The sequence below is a fragment of the Halichoerus grypus genome, chromosome 6 (assembly GCF_964656455.1).
Source record: "Halichoerus grypus chromosome 6, mHalGry1.hap1.1, whole genome shotgun sequence".
NCBI lineage: Eukaryota > Metazoa > Chordata > Mammalia > Carnivora > Phocidae > Halichoerus > Halichoerus grypus.
This window is the reverse complement of record NC_135717.1, coordinates 56,050,588-56,069,571: the sequence shown is the minus strand read 5'-3', so window position 1 is coordinate 56,069,571 and position 18,984 is coordinate 56,050,588. Positions and strand designations below refer to the sequence as shown.

Here is an 18,984-nt window from a genome sequence, read left to right as displayed (position 1 = left end):
AGCCCCAGGCATATGAAGTGAAGCCAAGGCCCTTTGATTCCAAGGTTGGGGTTGGGGTTGGGGGAGTGGCGGGGAAGTTGGGAAACACGGAGACCCCCTGGAAGATGTAATCCCCAGGGAAATGGCTCATTCATATGACTCTCTGAACCTTCTAGCCTTACATTTTTACCTGTTTTGCCTTAAGAGGATTACAGCCATTTAAAAAAGGAAGGAACGATACCTACTTACTCACTAGGCCTCTGAATTTGGGGAGAAAGAAAGGAGACTAGAAGAGTCTTGCTTTTGTGAGTATATGGACTTGTAAAAATCTTCAGAGTGTGTGTTGTTTCTGTTGGCAGTGTTTTTTTTTTTTTTTTTTGGTGGGGGAGTCTATAAACCTCACAGAACCCCAGTATTCCACTAAAGTATAAGACATGCTGTGCTAGACACATTTCTAGAGAGAAGCAAAAAGATTTATGCAGGTAGTCCTGACCGAGAGTGAATTGGTATATTCTCCAGACTTCTAAGGCATTCTAGAAGGTATTCTTTAAAGTAAGACAGTATTAATATAACATTACTGAAATCTTAGGATGTTATATCTGTATAACCTTAGGAAAGTATAAAGCCAAGTATAGAAATAATAAATTCTTGTATTAAACCAAATGTTAACATTTGAAAGTAGGTTAAAGTATAATTGTAGTGAGAGGTTTTGTAAGGATGACTTATATGTTGTTTTGAGTACTATTGATGGTGTTCAGCATGTTCAAAAGAAGTAGTCATACCAGATTGGAAACTGTGATTTGACTTGGTTATGAAAATGTAATTGAGTTTTAAATCAATTTTTTTTTTAAGTAGGCTCCACACCCAGCCACCAGTGTGGGGCTTGAACTCACAACCCTGAGGTCAAGACCTGAGCTGAGATCAAAAGTCAGACACTTAACCCGCTGAGCCACCCAGGTGCCCCAGAGTTTTGAATCAGTTTTTGAATTTGAATAAAAATCAGTTTTAAAGTTTTATTTATTGGTTTAAAGTTTGAACATAAAATAAAACAAAGAAAAAGAAAAAAAGAGAGGTGATGTTTCAGAACCACATTTATTTAAAATTCATTATTGTGAAAGTTTTAGTTCCTCAGTAGACAGTTAAACATCTTATTGATGTTTGGTTCATGTGCTTATATGAACTACACTGAGCATTGCCTCCCAATCATACTTATGTGCTAAAGAGAACACTGATTTTAATCATCCCTAGATATTTTAAAGTAATTTGTGTGAGACTTCCTTGTATCAAATCCCTGAACTTTCTGTTTTTTTCCCAAGACTTTCTTATGAAATATAAATGACAATTTATCTTGAGTGAAACAGCCATATTCTAACTTTGTATTTTAATCCCACTCTGCTGGTTACCAGTTGATGCATCTATCTTGCTTAATTGATACCTTGCATTAGACGATATGAGAGTTTCAGTTCTGGACTTTAGGATCTAGCTGTCTGATTCAACATGACCTCCTCCCTCTTAAGAATTGTGTAAGTCGGCCACACAATTTGCTCTTTATATGTAGCAATTGTCTTCTTAAAAATGGAAGGCATTTGGGGAGAAAAAAATGGGATGGTGTATATGAAGGGCTGAATCAGTTTCCGGCAGGTAGTAAGCACTTAATGAATGGTTGACATTATTGTTATGGTCCAAAGAAAAGGAACTCACTCCCCCCATTTACACATAAGAGTGTCAAAAACTTCACAGCAGGCCACTGAGCTCTGAGGAAATCAAGCTTCAATTTCACAAACCAGTACAGTGATTTGGGTACATGTAATGTCAACTCTATTCCATTAGTACCTATGGAGGGTCAGCTTAAGTCCCAACATTGCACTGGGCAGACATAGAGCCTAATACTTTTTTTTTTTATTAATTAGATAATTTTCTAAGTTAGGCTCACATCACTCTATCATTTGAAAGAATTCCGCCGTTCCTCTTCCTTCTTGACCACTACCCTATGAAAAGCAGTAAGTTCCAGCAAATGTTGGGTTTCTGAAAACAAATGGTTACTCCTCCTTATTTCTCATCTATTGGTTCCTATATTCATTCTTGCGTCAAACATTTCATGTTGTGGGGATGGCCCTTGATATGAGGCAGTGGGGTCAGGGGAGGAAGGAGGGCTGTGAAAGTGAGGGCATTTATAAAAATATCCAGGGATGTTGCACCAGGGTAGCTCAGTCAGTTAAGCATCCGACTCTTGGCTTTGGCTCAGGGGGTGATCTCAGGGTGGTGAGATTGAGCCCTAAGTCGGGCTCTGTGCTCAGTGAGGAGTCTGCTTGAAGATTCTCTCCCTCTGCCCCACCTCCCTGCTCATGTGCGCATGCGCGTGTGTACGCGCGCACGACCTCTCTCTCTCTCTCAAAAAATACATAAATAAAATCTTAAATAAATAAATAAATAAATAAATAAATTAAAAAAAATATCCAGGGATGTAATGGTGACCTAAAGATCTAGTGAATGTGTTGTTTTCCACCAGCCCATGTGTCGATAGCCCATGGAATATGGGCCTACTAGATGTAAATCTGAAGTTCTCTGAATCACTATTTTCCCTGTTGTCTTCTTCGTAGGCATACGATGGTTTAAGCGCCACAACTACCCGCCTTGCCCGTGTATGTGGAAGACAGCTGCTGGCTAACCCCATCACCTCTTCGGGAAACAGCCTCTTTCTGCGATTTCAATCCGGCCCTTCCAGACAGAGCAGGGGCTTCCGAGCTCGCTTCAGGCAAGGCAGGTGCCTCGTGCATCCGTGTGTCTCCTTGAGGCACCGGCCATCTGCTCTGGAGGTCCTTTTTAGTGCTACAGTGACATGAGGCTAGGCCTCAGAAACTGGTCCCCACTTTCTACTTGACAGGTGACAATTTAAATAGAACAAAGGAACTATCCAGCTGTTCGTCCTTTACACTTACTCGGGGCTAACAGATGATGCTAACTTCCTCTGGATCTGTGTATCTCTCAAGCAAGCTTTCAGAATAATACTTCAAAGTATTTTTAATACGAGAGTCACTGTAAAAAAAGTATCTAAATTCATTCATTAGTAGATAAACTATCTAGCATTTATCCAAGATTTTATGCTGGGAGGAGATACGCCATAAATGACAAGACTTGCTTGTAATGTAGAGTCATATTCTATCCCTTGAGGTCCGTGGTGCCCTCATTTCTGAGTTCTGCCCTTGTCCACCTGAGGAATCAGTGTTGTTTTCCATTGTTTTCATTATTAAATCACCACTTCTCAGTTCATCCTACTCCACCTTTTCACCCATTGCCTTTCATCTGGCTATTCTTAGAGATGAACCCTTCATCCCACTGTCAGAGATGGAAGCTGGAGCGGGAGGAGTTTTTGGTCAGCTTCAATGTGCCTCTGAGCTTTACTCAGCTGGTCCTTGTCATTTCAAATGAGTGTGGGCCATTTAGTCACTTAGTCTATTTAGGGCTTGCTTGTATCCTATAGTAAAGAGCCCTGCCTAGGGATAGTTTCTGGATCGAGGTGTCCCAAAGATGCATTGTAGACTTTGGAACAAGACAGAATGCATAAATCAATCACTCCCTGAAGAAATGAATAGTTTCTGAACAAATTTCATTTTTCATTTAATTAATTACTTATGGTTTGCTTCAGAGTAAACAATGTCCTCAGTAGGTCTCCACTGGATTATTATAAAGCCTCCTCCAACTCACCCACCCTTTCCCCATCTTCCTCCAAAGTCAGCTAACAAAAGCTACACTGTGGTCATGCCCTTGAGCGCTCCATTGATCTGTCCTGGCTCCGTACTGCCTAGGGAATGGAGCCCCATTTCCTTCAGATGTTACCTAAGGGCCCTGGAACCTGCCCCAGTCTTTTTTCCAGTATCACTTCCAACAGCCCTCCAAAGAGCCACACTTCAGCCAAGTCTGTGTAATCGCAGGCCTGACCCTCCTCTGTGTCTCAGCCCAGGCCACCGGCTCTCTGGACTACTCTTCCCCAGCCCTGGTTCCTCCTTCAGCTACCATCCCATCTGTGAGACAGCCCTTATTCTCTCCAGCCGGCCACAGACTCTCTTTTCTGCGCTGCCGCAAAGCTTTGTACTTCTCTGATAATACATAGCCATCCTTATGCAGTCTTGTTCAATTGACTGTTTTCCTAAAAAAAAAAAGAAGTTGCTCATAAAGAGGTTATTCCTATAATTTATGAGTGGGCAGAGTAAGTGAATCAATAATAGAGTCTTGTTTGAATGATTCAGGCAATTCATAGCCATTTAATCTGTTGTTCTTTGCCACTCCCCACTTCCTGCAATTGAAGAATATTGTTATAAACATACAGCGCATTTCTACTTTCTCATGGTTTATGTGCAGCTTCCTTGGCAGAGTACTTCCTTGGCATGCATTTCAGAAATAGGAGAAAATCATTTATATTTTTACTCATCAAATCATTGTTTTGTACAGTCTGTAGATATCAAAAGCACCTGACGTGTGTGTGTGTGTGTGTTTGTGCGTTTCTCAGCCTGTGGAAGCTACATCCTCACCGACTCATTTGATACTATATCCTCTCCATTGTTCCCTGCCAAGTATCCAAACAATCAGAACTGCAGCTGGATAATTCAAGCTCAACCTCCGTGTAAGTAACAAAAAAAAAAAAGAAAAGGAATCCGGGATGGATGGTGTCTGTGGGAAAGTCCGTCTGTGACTCATGTTCTTATCTCCTTGGTGCTAACAATTGATGGGCTTCCTCTTCTTTTCATGGAAGTTCCCATTCCTGATGTGCACCAGAATAAGCATTTCCTAATCTGGTAGAAAAGTAATTTTTACTGTTTATTCTTAATTAAAAAAAAAATTAAGGCTCAAGGCCTAACGAAGGGGGGAAAACACCCCCCTACAACCTTGCTGTATTGACAGGCATGCGAAATTGGAAGTGAGCAAAAATAATTGATAAACAGTTTTTGACACCTGTGACTTGAGTGTGGTGGACACTCAGGACAGTTGCTAAATGACCAAATGAATACTAAGAATCATAGACTGAAAAATTAATAACTCATAGTTTGAGAGTGCAATGCCATGAGCATATTGATCTTTGGTCAAAGTGGAAGCTAATTGTAAAACCTGGTCTCTGGTGCAATGCCCGTATTAAAAAAAATTCTAGCACAAGCCTGGAAGAAACATTTTAAAAGTGCTTACATTATTTTCTTTTAAAAATTATAGAATCTCGGGAGGGGGGTGGGAGGATGGGTTAGCCTGGTGATGGGTATTAAGGACGGCACATTCTGCATGGAGCACTGGGTGTTATACGCAAACAATGAATCATGGAACACTACATCAAAAACTAATGATGTAATGTATGGTGATTAACATAACATAATAATTTTAAAAAATTATAGAATCTTTTCTGACCTGGTAACAACCTGGTGGTAAGTATTACTGTCCATACTTGAGAGACAGAGAAAATGAGGAGACCCCCTAAGGACTCAGAGCAAAATACCTTGCAAAGAGGGTGACCCTGGGGCCATATGCATCCTGTTTCAGATGAGTCCTGCCTTTCCTTCAGTTTTTCAGGAAAAATTTATGATTTCAGACATAATGTAGGAAAGGCATTAAGTTCTTTATAATTACAATGACCTTTGTGACAATAAGCGAATCACTTAAGCTAATGAGGCCCCATTTAGCTAATCTAAAAAATAAAGAATTTGAGTGAAATATTCTCTACCACTTCTCCTGGGGATGTTAAGAGTTAACAAAAGAATGTCTTTATTGACATGCATATGATCTGGGGGATGGTGAAGTAATCCTTAGCCAAAGAAAGTTGCCAGCCAGCCAGAAACTAAGCCTTCCATAAAGAAGCCCCCTGCCTTGAGCCGAGCAGTTTTGCATGTAAGGATAATTTCTAATGAGTTGTAAAGCATTTAGATGAAAGATCTCACTGGTTCAAAGACATTAGTAGGAGAAGATCCTATTCTGAAGATTAGGGACCTTGGAAGAACAGCAAAAGAAAAATGCACCCAGGCACTTGCCATTCTGCAAGGAATTCAAAACTTTCTTTATAAATGACTACAAACCTCTAGGGCCCTAGCTCTGGCCTTCAAGTGAACCAGAGAGCGAAAAGAGCGAGGCTCGGCATGCCAGGGAGCTAAGAGTGTCTCATTTACAAGTCAGCAAACTAATCTATTGAGAAAAGTGCTTCCGAGAGGAACCCAGCAATGGCTGATATAAAAGGTGTAAAGACCATATATTCCAACAAGACGCTCCCTGTGGTCTCCATGGAAGGAACATACCCAAGGGCCCTCTTATTTACTACTATCAGCATTTCAAACTCTACAGGCATTTTCAAAAAACATTGATTCTGTCATTCTTCAGAGGAACCAAAAGCGATGCTTCCCTGCTGGAGAACCAGCATAGTAAATGATCAGAGGTAAAATCTCTCTCCCTGAATGTTTTTTTTGCCAGGACTTTATACTAGTCTCCTCTCCTTTTCCTACAGTCAACCACATTACCCTCTCCTTTGACCACTTTGGACTCGAAAGCAGCACAACGTGTACACAAGACTTTATAGAAATTTTGGATGGTGATTATGATGATGCGCCCCTCCGAGGTACGGCAGCTCTCACCCCTTCTCCGTGGCCCTGGCTGGGTTTTATTTATAGATTGACATATGCATATGCTGTCATTCCAGGTTAGAACATTTTCAGTAGATCCCAAGGGCAGCATAAGCCAAGTAAAAATAATTAGAGGGTAGGAAAGCAGGATTTAATGTGGGGTTCAAGAAACACAGCTTGTTCATATTCAAGGACATGAATGGTTTATGTATTTGTCTTTTAATTTGAAAGTTGCAGCTGCTTCAGATAGCAGTGAAATGTAGTCACTGGCATACGATAGCATTCTGTGAGAAATTTCTTGTTAATATATGACCAGTTCTTATATTCAGATCGAGTGTTTCTTCTGGTTTTGTCCTCAGTAGAAGCAACAGAGGAATGAATGAATGAATGAATGAATGAATGAAACAATAAATAAATAAACAAAGCAAAAAATAAAGCAACACACACACTGGAATTCTGATTGTAAGGCATCCCCGTAAAATTAAAGATTGCTGCTATCTAGTTTCTGAAATATCTTCAAGTAAAATGCCCTCAGGTTATTTAAACTTTCTCGTGAGTGACTCATATTCGAACTTCGTCATACAAGTTTCTTATCCTGCACAAACTCCATCAGAGGAGGGACTTTGTTTTGCTCACTGCTTTATTCCCAGTGGCCAGAACAGTGCCTGAGACAATGGTGGGCACTTGAATACTTTCTGCTGTATGCACTCCTGGTTGTATGACTTGGCATATTTATCTGTGAGCACTTGACCAAGGATGAGGGTACATTATTTAACAAACACTTACTTAGCACTTAACTTGTTCTGGGTACTATTCTAAGAACTTTATAAATAGTAACCCCATTAATCCTCATGCCCTTATGATAGAGGTTTCATTATTATTGATAGTCTCTTTTCTCAAGTGGGGAATCTGAGGCACAGAGCACTTATGCGACTTGTTTCAGGTCATGCAGCTAGCAAATGGCCGAGCTAGGAGTTGAACCCATGTATTCTGGCTCCAGCATCCACACTTTTTTTTTTTTTTTTAAGCTATAATACATTGCTTTTAAGTGTTAGCACATTTCTTTGTGCGGGACCCTACTGTGCTGGAGATTTTAGCATTAGTTACATTTGGAGCCAGGTATCTACATTTTTCTTACCTCCCTCTAATGCTCTTCAACATGTTTATAAATCATCTCTCCTATACTTGTATTTATAGTTTATATTTAATTCTCAGGCATTGTCTCAAACACCAACCCTGTTTTAAATTCTCCGAGTAGTGATTTCTTCTTTTTAGCTTTGGTCTCTTGTGGTTACTAGAAACAGTAGCCTGTGCCATGTGGCGTTCACTCTCCTTGTCATGATCTCATTTAGGCCGCTACTGTGGCACCTCCATGCCCCATCCCATCACTTCCTTCAGCCATGCTCTGACGCTGAGGTTCGTCTCTGATTCTCGAGTGAATTCCGAAGGTTTCCATGCCACATATGCTGCATCATCATCCGGTAAGATAAGGTAGCCAATGGCGCTACCGGGTTAAGGGAAATGTGGTAGACATCCTTGGTTTGTTATTTGGGACTGTTACACCTTCAGAATTGGAAGGTAGTTTCCTGAGATCACCTCTCTGACTAACCTTACTGTCTTCCAATTTAGATTCACCTACTTGTTATAAATTCTAGCAGTAGTAAACTCTGTACCACATCTTCCTTGTCCCTTCATCTACTGACGGACGCTTGGGATATTTCCATACCTTGGCTCTTCTGCCTCATGCTGCTAATAGTGAGCTCTGGAAGGAGGGAGAATTGGTTGGGATGATCTTGGAACGATCAGTGGTCTCCTTCATGATGCGTCTGTTAAGGCAGCCCCTGACCAACAGTGTCCATTGGCATCTCTTATGAATGGACAGCACTGTTCTCCCATCTCCCTGGCCTCCCCACTGGGCTCAGGCAGGTCTGGGTGTTGTCACCCGTGGCAGGATGGATGGTGGCATGTAGGCAGGAGGCGAGAGAGGAGCCACCCAGTGCTGGCTCTGCCAGCCGGGGCTGTGCTTTTGGTCAGCTGCCGGCTTCCTCGTTATTAGCAGTTAAAAGCACAGGACACCTGGAAGATCTGTGTCTGCATTTCGGTGTTCTCTGGAGAGGGGAAAGCTGGAATACTGCCTTCTGTTCGAGGCCAGCATCGAGAATCATCCTGGGCAGAAATACTGAGCGGTTGTGGGATTAAAATATGTCTTTTATTACGTAAAGTTATAGTTCACAGCAAGAAAAGGCTTTTAGAAGAGAAACTACAGAGATTCCTTCTGACCTACCATATCCTGTGGCTTACAGTTTTCAGTCTTCACAATCTTTTCCTGATGATATATGACATGGATTTTTTTTTTAATTGGAAAAGGAAATAGGATATTCTTTGCTGCTGCTAACAGCTCCTCCCGTGTTCTTTCTCCTTCATCTTACTGTATCTTGCGTTCGGTCTTTGCTCTGGCACTCACTTTGTTTCTCTTTTCTTCCAGCTTGTGGTGGAACCTTCCACATGGCTGAAGGCATCTTCAACAGCCCCGGCTACCCAGAAGTTTATCCCTCTAATGTGGAATGTGTCTGGAACATTGTCAGTTCCCCTGGCAACCGGCTCCAGCTGTCTTTTATGTAAATCCTTTTTTTTTTTTTTTATGGTGTATTGTTTCAGTGTGAATGAGTCTGCAGGAAGGAAGCACGATTACTGATATAATGGACAACTAACAGCATGTGTGTCCAAGCAACTGTTAGAGAACCTGGTAGGAACTTTAGGAAGTCTGTTTCCAAATTTCCTCTGTTTAGTCATAGTTTGGGTTATAAATGGCATTAAAATTCTCTTGAGAATGGTTCTAGAGCCCTGCCTAATATTATGAGGAAGATATGCCTATGCTCTTTGCATTAATTTGTGGAATGTTTATTTTCAGAGAACAGTAACTGTATCTTTTTTTGAACTAGACACATTTAGAGTCTTCCAGAGAAATACTCACATTCTTTCTTCCAGCAGAAATCCCCATCCCAATGAAGCCTTCCTTTCCCCATATACCCCAATCCATCTTACCTTCTGCTCTACTTCCAGAACAATGATTTTGGAAGTTTTCAGGAACTTAATGGTTGGTTTGTAAAATCTCTGGTATGTTCCTAATTGAACTGTAAGACTGTTTGAATATGGACTATGGATATGGAATCAATAGTAGAATCCTGCCACATTCAGAGGGGTCTAGAATAAATATTAACAACAATAATGTGTTTTTCGAGAAGTAGGTAGTGAAAAGCACATGGTAAGTGACATGAGCCTTTTTGATGAGTCAGTAGAGAGGTCACCTGTGATGTACTGTACTGGTAGGAGTCACTTAACGCATATGGAGTGAAATGATTTTGGTATTTAAATTGCCATTTTAAATTAAAAGTCACTTATTATATCATATCACATATTATTGGGCATAGTTTTGGATTCTAATTCTGTTTTTGGAGAAATAGAATACATAACTTACCTTTCAGAGAAGAGGATTATTTTGAGGACACCGGCCTTATTCAAAAAAGTCTTGCTCCTTCTCCTAGACATGCCATTCTGTGCATCAAGAAAGGATTTTATTTTTATTTATTTATTTAAGAAAGGATTTTAAAAAATGCAAGAACAGTCCCATTCGTAGACCACGTGCAAACATCTGAAGTTGCTTTCTTTCAGTCCATCAATCAGACAGTGCCTCTTCAGGGTACAAGTGGCATTGTGTTAACACAAAGGCACCCTCTGAGTGCCTGGAAGGCAATGCGAGGTTAAGCTGCCACATGAGAAAGAAGTTTCTGTTCGTTTTTGTCTTAACTAGAAGCTTAAAGTTCTATATGGGAAGAAATCTATATATATATAAGTTTCACCTGATATATGTGTCTTCTTTTATCCAGTAAGTATTTTTAAGCCCCTATTGTGTGCTCACGTAGTCAGCACACGTGACTCCCAGGCCAGATGCTTTATACATAATGATGAATAAAACAGGATTATTGTTCTTATGATAAAGTCCAAAGCACTTCACGTGGCTTACGAGGACTCCCAATTGCCAAATAACAAGGCTTCTTTCTTGGTCTTTTTCTAGTCTCTACCACGTTCACATTGTTGACTAATCTGATGTTCAGTGAGTGACAGGAACCGAGCCAGGTACAGGGAATGTTTAAGACAGACATCCCATTTGTTGACGAGTTACTAATAAATTAATGCCAAGAAGCTATTTATTTAAAACCTAGAGATTCATTCCATCTATAGGGGATAATCATATACATGTAAGGGCCACCATTAGAGTTTAGGATATCAAATGTAAAATGTATAGCACAAGGTTGATGCATACCAGATGGTCAGTGAATGTTAAATTATCTCACTCTGCCGTTTCTAAAATACCTTGTGTGGCAGTTCACGGTTAAATCCAAATGGATGATGCTGAGCTCTTTCTAGAAGATAGGAGATAAATACAAAAAGCTAGTTTCGTTCATTTTACTGTTGAACGGACACTAAATCCTAATTATCATATAGACAAATCTTAACGACTCAGCTTTTTCCTTTATTGTCCATAAGAAGTTAATTTTGATTATTTTGTGTTACTTGCCTGAGTTTTATTTTTAAAATAAATTTTGTAGAATGCAAGATGTTTCTCTTTATGTAGAGGATAATGAGAAGGGGTTTATGGCAAGGCCTGTGAGTTATTTCTGCCCTGGTCTAAACTGTATCCAGATGGGTGCTTGGAAACATGCATGCCCCTGGGTTGTGTGAGAAGCATATGGAATACGTCAAGTTCAAAACCACGGGGTTTGGATTGTGGACACTGTGGTGAAACTGAGTAAGGAGAAAAACTGGAGAAATTATGGTTGAATCTGTAACAAAAAGGAGGGGGGGAGAAATAGAATCTAAAAAGGAGTTTTTTGTAAAATAGATATTTAAAGGAATTAACAGAAAATATATTTTATGCTTGCAGAGTGCTTTTCGAAAGTGATTGATCTTGGTTCAAGAATCAAAATGAGATAATGAGAAACAGTGATTGTACTATTTTTGTTCCCCATCATATTTTTACTAAGAGATCTCAGCCAAAGTATTTGGAAAGAGGGTAGATTTGCTTATAAAATGTACTGGCCTAAAACAAAGACTTCTAAGAAAACAATAAGCTTTTTAAAAAGTTTAATTTGATTCTTGTATCATCCTACCCTCGTTTTTTAATAAAATGTCTTTTCTATGATTTGGCACTGGTTTATACCAGTGCAGTACTCAAACAGAAAAGACCTTCACTTAGTAATCTTCTGGACCATTGGACCAAACTTAAATGTACATACTGATCATGTGGGATCTTGCTAAAATCTACATTCTGATTTAATTGGTTGGTGGGTCCTGATTCTTCATTTAAACAAGCTCTCAGGCGGTGTTGAAGCTGCTGGACCATGTATTGTACTTTTGAGCAGAAAGGTTTAGATTTGATTTCATGTATATCACCGGCGGAGACAAATGATCTCTCTTCCCTTCCTACTTTCTGAGAAACAAAACCAAACCAAAACAAAGCAATTTCAGCATATTTCATCTTATTGATAATGTTATGGATAATGAAATCAAGACTGAATTTAAGTGCTAAACGTGGCTGTCATCCTAAATATGGATTCATAACAATTGCTTGCCAGAAGTGGTTGTCGATAGAAACTTTGTATTATAAAGAGTAAATTGTCAAGGAAGACAATGGGGGTAAGGACAAATGTGTAGTCTGCTTAGCTTGACGAGGATTTTTCTTGAATTCTTCTGCTACTAAGTTTCTGATCATAGCTTGCTGCTAAAGCTGTGTCTAGACTATCGATACAGACAATCTATATTGTAGTAACTCACCTTGATGGGATCATGAGCGCCACAGACTCACTGTTTGGCTAGAGACCTACCAAAGCTAGTATCTGGCTCGAGAAGCAATGGTAGAGCAAGTATGACTTGTTTGTTCCAGCCCTATGCTTGGCAGTGAATGCTTGGAAGTGTGCCTGATACATTTGTCCCATAGAGGGGCTTGAGGTGCCCGGAACCTCCAGACTGGTGGTCTGTCATCCTAATTCATTAGCTGAGACAGAGCCCCAGGAGAGCACTCTACTTACTTATCATGTGAAATCACAATGTTTAGCATTGACTGAAAAATACACACAGTAGAGAAGTAAGTTTTCTATTCTCGAGACTTTTTTTCCCCCCCTTTCTGACATTTTCTTCTCTATGGTCTTTCTAGATCATTCTTTCTTCTTTTTATCTTGTCTTGCCTCTTCTCAGCGAAAACCCCCTCCAATTACTTCTGAAAAAAGAATAGTTTGCATACGCTTTCTCTATGGTTTTTTTTTAACCATTACATTATTGTTTCTTTAAAAATTAATTTTAAATTAATAAAATGTTACAGGGCAGCAAAAGTCCCCCTTACTTGTTCAACACAGAGTTAACCTGTATCTTGAATTGCATATGTATCACTTCCATACATGTTTTTATAATTTTACTATATATACTATGTGTATAATATGTATAGCATCTATATCTATATATCTCCATATACACTACATAGTATTGCTTTTTGTTTTATATTTTATGTAAATGAAATCATACTTATTGGTTGGACAGGAATTACATTGAATTTATACATTAATTTTTAGAAGGATCTTTATTGACTTTTCATATTCTTGAATTTGGAATATCCCTGCATTTATTTTGGTCTTCTTTTATGTCCTTTGTTAAACTTTCACATTTTTTAAATAGAGGTCTTATAGCTAGATACCTTTTTTTGGTTGTTGCTGTTGAAAATGGCTTCCATTTAAAACTTACAGATGTGACCTGGCCACCTTACCAAAAAATAATACCCTCCTTAAATTATTCTTTCCTCTGATCACTACCTCATTTTATGTCTACTTATTTATTATCTATCTTTCCTTCTTGAATAGAAGATCCTGAAAGGGAGGAACATTCTCTATGTTCTTCATTGTCCAACCCCCATGACAGTGTCCGGCAATATAGAAGAGAGTAAAAATTGTTGAGTAAACATTGACTAAGTTGCAGTTTCTAAATTTTTGTTTGCAGGTTTAAGGAAACCCTATTTGTTTTTGCATATCTTATCCAGCAACCATTGTATTCTCTAGAATGACAAAGATTTTTTTCTCTTTTCTACTGCTGTATCTTTAGTGCCTAGAAGGGAACCTGACACATTAAAGTGCACAATGAATATTTATCAGTGAATGAACCCTCCTGAATATTAATTTACAGCTCCTCTTTTCCAGTCCTTACAACCTTTCCCTCTTTTTCTTGTCTTGTTTCCCTGGAAAATGCTTCAGTGTAATGTGAAACAAAGTGATGAGAGCAGGCTCCCTGTGTTGTTTCTGATTCAAAGGAAATGCCTTAAAATTTTTACCTCTAAGTATATTTGCTATAGGTGTTTTGTAGGCACTTATCCCATTAAGAAAATTTCCTTCTATTCCTAATTTTCTAGGAGTATTTATGATGAGCGGGTGTTGAGTTTTATCAAATGCTTTTTCTGCAATTGTCATTGATTTTCTCATAGTGTATTTTGCATCTATTTCTGTTAGTTGTGTGTACAAGTGCGTGTGTGTGTTGAATTTTCTTATTGATCTTCTGTTCTTAAAGCTTTGTTAGTACAACTTGATTAGATTTTACAAATTTATGGATCCATTTTGCTTATATTTTATTTAGGATTTTTCATATATATTGTTAAGTTAGGTTGACCTACACTTTTCTTTCTTTGACATCCTTTGACTGGCTTTGCTGTCAAGATTATACTAACCTCAGCATGCTGGAGAATCACCCTCTTTTCTATTCTTTGTTGCAGTTTGCATAAGATTGAAGTTGGGCTACTGATTCATTGAAGGTTTGGTAGAGTTCCCCTATGAAATCATCTGGGCTCATATTTTGGTTTGTGTTGTCTGTGCACAACTTTAAATACTGATTTTTGTTTGATTTAATGGATATTTTTAAGGTTTTTCATTTTTTTTCTTCAACTAGTTGTATTATTATATTTTTATAGAAAACTAAGAGTTCAAATTTATGGCATAAGGTTTTTAAGGGATATCATTAAAATTTTTAAAAAATTTAATGTATCTGAAATTAAGTCCTTTTCTTATTAGTTATATTGCTCATTTAAGCTTTCTTTTATTACTGATCAGTTTTTTCAGAAGTTTATACTTTATTAGTCTTGTCAAAGTAATAGCTTTGATATTTTTATCTTTTCTAGTACTTTCTACATTTCTATTTCATTAATTTCAGATGTTTTGTTGTTTCTTTACTTCCCTTGTGTTTTTTTCTGCTTTGATTTTTTAACTTTTAAGATTAGACACCTAGCTCATTTTTCTTAATATTTGTTCTTTTCTTTTATAAACATTTAAAGCTATTAATTTCCCTCTAAATATTGCTTTGACTGTGCTTTATAAGTTTTTTTAACACGGTTTTTAAGGATTTTATTTATTTATTTATTTATTTATTTATTTATTTATTTATTTGTCAGAGAAAGAAAAAGAGAGAGAGAGAGCATACCCACAAGCAGGGGAAGCAGAGGGAGAAGCAGGCTTCCCACTGAGTAGGGAGACCGATGCAGGACTCGATCCCAGGACCCTGGGATCAGGACCTGAGCTGAAAGCAGACGCTTAACTGACTGAGCCACCCCAGCGTCCTACTCTATAAATTTTAATACACAATGTTTTCACTCTCATTCAGTCCTAAATATAGTCTAATTTCCATTATGATTTCTTATTTAACACATGGTTTATATAGAAAGACATTTTGTTTCCAAATTATGGGACATTTTGTTATCTCTTTGTTACTCTATTCTAATTTTATTCTATAGTGGTCAGAGAACATGGTTTTTAATAGTTTTAATATTTTCTGAGACTTAATTTGTGGCCAACAACATCTATACATTTTTAGACATGTTAATGGGAACATGAAAAGAATAATTGTAGAGAATTTGTAGATTCAAATTACTGGGTGTTATAAAAAGCTTTGTTGTTGCTGTTATTATAATTCACCATCTTATGGAAATCACAAAAATCATCTGTTTTAGTCCTTAGTATGTTTGAAAAATAATTCTATAGTCAGAAACTGCTCCTTTAAAAGTTACTAATTTATTTTTAGCAACCAAATCCTATAGCCTGTTCTTAGTCTCAGATCTGTGCATCATTTGACACTCATCATCACTCTGTATCACCCTCTGTTTCATTTTCTCTCTTGGCTTTTATGACATGACATTGACCTTGTTTTTAGTCCTCTTTTTCACACTTACTCCTGGGTTTGCTGTTTCCCCTTCCTCTTAATATATTCAAAATGCAGGTGTTCCCCTAACCTTCTGTTGTCATCTTTTCTCTCATTCTCTTTCTATCAATTATCTCTCACATGTTCATTTCTAAACCCCCAGTCTAGCCATGCTTTCAGCTTTTATCATATACACACAGATGATTTCCAAGTATAGCCCCAGCGTATCTTCTGAAGTCCAAACTACATATTAGCTCCAACAGATAGTTCCACTTTGGTAATACACCATTATGTTAGATTCAGCATATCTAAAAACAAAAATATATTTTTCTGCTGTCCCCAGTTACTATATTGTTATATTATATTGCCATTATATGTTACTGCAGAGTAATTTTCTCAAGCAGATCTGTGGTGATCTAATTTTACCACTTAAAATTCAAGTGTTTTTTTTTAATATGGTAAAAGATATATAACATAAAAAATAGCATTTTACCTATTTTTACGTACACAATTCAATGGCATTACATACATTTACAATTCTGTGCAACCATCACTACTATCCTCTTCTTTATTTCTCTTGGGTAGTTATCTTGGAGAGGAACTTCTGGGCCATTAGTTGGATGTGTATTACATTTCATAAGAAACTGCCAAATAATTATTCAAACAGAAATATATGAGACTTCTAATGTGCTTGCTAACATTTGATCTTGTCAGTCTTTTTCATTTTAGCCATTCTGATGGGTATGAAATGATAACTTACAGTGATATTTAATTTACATTGTTCTGATGCCTAATGACACAGAGTACTTTGGACATTCTCACCGGCTATTCACTCAACTTCTTTTGAGTCTGTTCAAACCTTTTGTCATTATTAACTTGGTTATTTGTTTTTTCGTAGTTTATTTGTAGGATTTCCTTTCATATTTCAGATATGAGTGCCTCGTTAGATATATGCTTTGTAATTATCTCTCCTTCTCCCCCTGCACAGTCTGTAACTTGCCTATTCATTTTCTTAGTCATGTCTTTAATGAGGAGAAATTTTAATTTTTGATGAAGTTGAATTTATTAATTTTTTTAATCTTATGGTTAATGCCTTTTGCATTCAATCTAAGAACTGTTTGCCTTCCCCAAGGTTGTAAAGACATTCTCTGTTTTCTTCTAGGAGATTTATGTTTCTGGATCTTATGTTTACATCTATAAGGAATATTAAATAATTTTCTATGTATGGAGAGAGGCAGAGGTTGAGGGTTTTTTTTTCCCTCCATAAGGCTATTCAGTTACTGAAGCACCACCTGTTAGAATGATTTTCTTTTCCCCATTGAATTGTCTTGGCAGTGTGGATTGGGTTGTATTGACTACATATTTATATATCCAAGTTTATAAAACACTAAGGCCAAGTTCTGAAAGCATTCATTTAGCACGTACATGTTCCAGACTCTATATGTTACTAGTGATAATCATGGAATAGATATTATTATTACTATCTTTCATTCCCCGTGTCATCATAACTGCAGAATATAATACAAGTTGAATAGGCCACATTTCCAAATACTAGCCTGTATAATTTACAAATCCCATATTTATTCTGCCTTTTCAGAAATGAAGTACAGATACCTTTGATTGGCACTTAAGCTCTGGCAAAATTAGCCCATCATACTGCTTCAGTTAGGTCTTTTCATGTTTTCCTAAAGGTACCCAATGTTCTAACCAAACTAGACCTCCCACAGATTTCTAAATATGCCCCACCTGTCTGTGTGTGTGTGCTTTTACTGACATGCATTTTCAGCTCACCATTTCTGCCTTAAATCCAGTTGATGTTTATATTTCCATCTCAAAAAAATCTCTCCATCAAGCTAGCACTGAGCCTTACAATCAGATGTGATACCTCTGCCTCAAAATCTTACAACACTTTTAGATCTGAGGGCACTTAAGATATTATGCCTTATAAAATATATTTTTTCCTGTATTCTAGAATGCCCAGTCTTTCCCCCTAGAAGGAAAACTCCTCAAAGGCAGTGTATTAATTGCCTTTGTAGTTCTTTAATAGGCATTTCAACAAATTTGACTGAAAGAAATATTTTGAGTTGGCTCAAAGATATTGTAGTGAAAGCTAAAGAAAGTTTTATAAAGAACAGTTTAACCTAGCAGATGTTTCGGGATAATCCCAAAGCTTATTCTATCAATTTAACCTTCCTAAACTCTTTTTTTTTTTTTTTTTTGTCCAAATTAGAACTTTCCAGCTGGAGGATTCCCGGGACTGTAGCAGAGATTTTGTGGAGGTCCGTGAAGGAAACGCCACCGGTCCCTTGGTGGGGCGATACTGTGGAAGTGTCCTCCCCCTCAATTACTCATCCATCGTTGGGCATATCCTGTGGATCAGATTTGTCTCAGATGGCTCGGGCAGTGGTACAGGCTTCCAAGCCACATTTACTAAAAGTAAGTGGCTTCTTTTTTATTGATGTCTTCCAGAAGACGTCCTATGAACTAGAAAGGATAACAAATTTCTTAGTAACACACAAAGTTAAGAATAATCCTGAACTCTATTCTCTTAATTTTATTGTATTTGTGGAATTACTTGATTTTGAATTTTATTATAAAAACTAAATTATATATGAATGGCCCACTAAGAGCAAGGGAGAGCATTCTCAATGACTCTAGTATTCTCTTTAAGCTCTAGTTTCTACCTAATGTTATATTAAACTTTTTGTATGATATTTTTTAGAGCCTTCTGATGCATTGTAGCTCAGGTTTAGTATATTGATATCAACTGTATTTCATTTGTTCTCATCAACTCTATATTCTTCAAATTCAAAATATTTAGTATTATTTTAGGATCAAATTAAGTGCTCAGATATAACAGGGTTTTCTTCTAATAGAATAAAACATGAAATGTTTTTATTTTCTAACTTGACTTTTCCACAACTAGGTATTCTTCATGTGGTTCCAATATGTCAATTTCCCTTATCAAATTTTTAAAAACATGTCCCATTCTTTTGTAAAAAAAAAAAAAAAAGTAAAATAGGTAAAAATTAGAGAAGGAGCCTGGTAATACCCCTTCGCATGTCCTCAAGTCCCCTGGGGGTTGGGAACCCCTTTTCACATGGGAAGTTATCTCCTCTTTTCACACCATGGAACCTTCTTAGGAGATGGAATTCCATTCACAAAATCACTGTTCTCCAAGGAATTAATA

At 37.6% G+C, this 18,984-nt stretch overlaps 1 protein-coding gene across 1 annotated transcript in view; it reads left to right on the top strand.

Moving 5' to 3' along the window:
• CUBN (cubilin) overlaps positions 1–18,984 on the top strand; it is a 265,371-nt gene that overhangs the window by 143,391 nt on the left and 102,996 nt on the right. Inside the window, exons 32-37 of the mRNA XM_036097059.2 lie at positions 2,580–2,739; positions 4,487–4,600; positions 6,455–6,565; positions 7,922–8,050; positions 9,055–9,187; positions 18,025–18,230. Of these exons, the coding sequence (XP_035952952.1) occupies positions 2,580–2,739; positions 4,487–4,600; positions 6,455–6,565; positions 7,922–8,050; positions 9,055–9,187; positions 18,025–18,230 (853 nt within the window). The remainder of the gene's footprint in view (positions 1–2,579; positions 2,740–4,486; positions 4,601–6,454; positions 6,566–7,921; positions 8,051–9,054; positions 9,188–18,024; positions 18,231–18,984) is intronic.